The sequence below is a fragment of the Capsicum annuum genome, chromosome 2 (genome assembly GCF_002878395.1).
Source record: "Capsicum annuum cultivar UCD-10X-F1 chromosome 2, UCD10Xv1.1, whole genome shotgun sequence".
In the NCBI taxonomy this organism is placed as follows: Eukaryota; Viridiplantae; Streptophyta; class Magnoliopsida; order Solanales; family Solanaceae; genus Capsicum; species Capsicum annuum.
Genome location: NC_061112.1, coordinates 124063732 through 124066742, shown reverse-complemented (window position 1 = coordinate 124066742; position 3011 = coordinate 124063732). Strand labels below are relative to the sequence as shown.

Genomic DNA, 3011 nt, shown 5'->3' with positions numbered 1-3011 from the left:
TGTGGCATCCATGTCCGGGCAAGTAAGTAACACGCAGCGACAAAAAGGCTTAAAACTCTTATTTCCAAAGAGTTCAAATGTTTAATGTTTGATTATAACTTCATGGCGTAGAAGAGTCCAGCTAACAATCCGAGCCAAGTAAAAGGACCTCTCAGGTCATTTCGCCTTCAATTTTTTTTTCTAAAAATAAAACTTAATAACTAAACGGAACTTAGTAGAAATTTAAAATTCAAACCATCCTAATACTTGCAACTTATTTTGATTAAAAAAGAAAGAAAATTACTGCATTAACAAAAACCAATTTTCTTTCCAATGTGCTTCCGGGAATATTTGTATCGGACTTCTGACAGAGTACCTATCAGAAGACCATGTTATGTATCCATGGGAATGTCCAGGTAGAGCTGAAGCTTTAACAGTTACATTTTATGACACCTTCTGATTCAACGCTGAGAACTTCAAGGTGGTTGGATTAACAGTCACCTCAACACCGTCGAGGCCAAACACTTTAACTGCGTATGTTGAATTAGCTTCCCCAACATTAGTCACAGTTCTTGTAAAAGTTTGGGCAGCTGATTCCACAGGAATGGAAAATGAAGGATAATTCAAGTGTGATTCAGGTGTGCTAGACGTACAATGTACCTTCCTCTTCACAATGTAACTAACTTGTTGATCCGTGTATTTCAAGCCACATAAGTAGGACACATAATCTTCAGGCTGAATATCATAAATGAGTCCTGGATCATTTGCCCTTGATGGGTTCACGTTCCCTGATCCCATTGAAAATGGAGAAGCAGGATTAAGCGTTTCATCCTGAATTGGATTGTTCCCAAGGTTGATAAAGTCAGCAGTGGTAATGATTGCAGACTTAATTGCAGCTGGAGACCAATGGGTATGTTCATTCTTTAACAAGGCTGCTACTCCTGCTAGGTGAGGGCAAGCCATCGATGTGCCAGAAATGATATTGAATGTCGATGTAGCAGCTGTTGTCTCACCTGCAGAGGCTGGTTTCCATGCTGCAAGAATATTCACTCCAGGGCCACTAATGTCAGGCTTTAGTATGCCTGAACTTGTGATATATGGTCCCCTAGCAGAGAAAGAAGCAATTGTTGGCGCGTGCTTGTCTCCAATTCTCGTTCCCTTGAATGATATTGTTGCAACGGGGGCTGAAGTTGAGTTCATATATTTTAAGATTTTTTGTCCATCACCATAAGTAACATGTGTTGCAGGAAGAACGTGAACATCTGCAAATGTTGTATAGCCTTCTGGTTTTATGTTCATGACAATCATCGCGGCACCACCGGCATCTCTCACCCGTTCTCCTAGTTCAACTATAGTGGTAACGATAGATCCGGTATTGCACAACACTATTTTACCCTTGACATCGACATCCATTGTAGACAGATATCTACAGTTATCACCATTTACGAGTGGCAGTAAATTTTGTGAAAAGTTTGTTGGTTGAAAGGCTGATTCGCCCTCATATACTGCTCCGTTACCCAAAATGGCTTCTGCGCTTATCTTTCTATCTGTTGTGCTAGCAGCAACAGTGAGCATCCACGGGGCTGCATTTATTACAGTACAATTATTTGGTTCTTGATTTCCTGCTGAGGAACTTACAAATATCCCCTTGGCAATCGCACCGTAAGAGCCAATAGCTATAACATCACTATCTAAAGGTCCAGCAGCTAGTGCTCCAAAGGAAATTGAGATCACATCCACACCATCTTCAATGGCAGCATCGAAACCAGCTAAGATATCAGCATCTTTACAATTTGAAATACAAACTCTGTACATGGCCACATGAGCACGGGGTGCAATGCCAACAGCAGTGCCGTTAGCATTACCAAGAAAATTGGCACCTTCCACAAAATTTCCAGCGGCTGTGCTTGAAGTATGTGTACCGTGTCCATCTCTGTCCAAAGGTGAAGTAGCCGATTGGGCAAAATTTCTAGCGCCAATAAGCTTGTTATTACAAGCCTAAAATTGAACTCACATTTTCCTTTCCATTTGGCAGGGGGAGGCAGCATGCCCTTATCATTAAATGAAGGATGTAGTGGATTTATTCCAGTGTCTAGTAAACCAATAATAATACCTTTACCAGAATTTGAAGCATTCCACAAGCCAACATTCTGGTGAAACCCAAGGAAACTTGGAGTGTGTGTGGTATGCAACTCCAGTTCCATTTGGGGACGCGCAGATACAAAACCTGTTTTCTTTTCCATTTCTTTCACTTCATCTGATGACAACACGGCAGCAAATCCATTAAGCACATGACGATATGAATGTATAATGAGTGGTGAATGATCAGAACTTGCTGATGTTGTAGGCAAAAATGATTGATGCCAGAGGTATAAATCATTTGAATCAGAGAAAAATACATCATCAGGAAACTCAAGTTGTACTATGTAAGTATCAAGATCGCTTCGATCAGTAAGATGGTTACCAAACGTTTTTGATGAATTAAACAGGGTAAGGACAATGCAAAGAAAGATTGAAATGAATTTCAGATCCATGTTTTTTATGTGACTATCACAGTTAGCAAGATGTGTGTATATATATAGTATCAAAACACTCTTAAATTTTCTTCCTTATTTGTAATGGGATTGGATTATTTTCTTTTGGTCAGTAATATAATTTTGCTGCCAAATATCCCTATAGGCCTTTTAATGGATGTAAATTTGGATCACTATTTAATTACATGACCTTATAACTTACTATTGTATAAACAGTTTGAATTTTCTTCCTTATATGTGATATGTAATCCGATTGACCATAATGATATAAAATTCAAATAGAACTTTGATTTGGAAAGGAATTTCTATAATCATAATCCAGAATTAATAAGTTGACTGAACAGACATATATGAATAGAATACTATAGAAATTATTACAAAGGAAATCTATGGATGTGAAAACTAATTGCTCACTGTTAGCTTGATGGTGTGCATTATTTCTTCACTACAAAATTACTTGACTTATTGCAAAGAGAGTTAAAGCCTTTTCTTTTACTG

General features: G+C 38.4%; 1 protein-coding gene across 1 annotated transcript; it reads right to left on the bottom strand.

The window, feature by feature from the left end:
- Nucleotides 1-423: 423 nt before the first annotated feature.
- LOC107858108 (subtilisin-like protease) lies at nt 424-2237 on the bottom strand. The gene is given in 2 exon segments (XM_047406832.1): nt 424-1979; nt 1982-2237. Coding segments are annotated over 2 exon segments (1797 nt in total). The 5' UTR covers nt 2223-2237.
- Between the last annotated feature and the right edge of the window lie 774 nt (nt 2238-3011).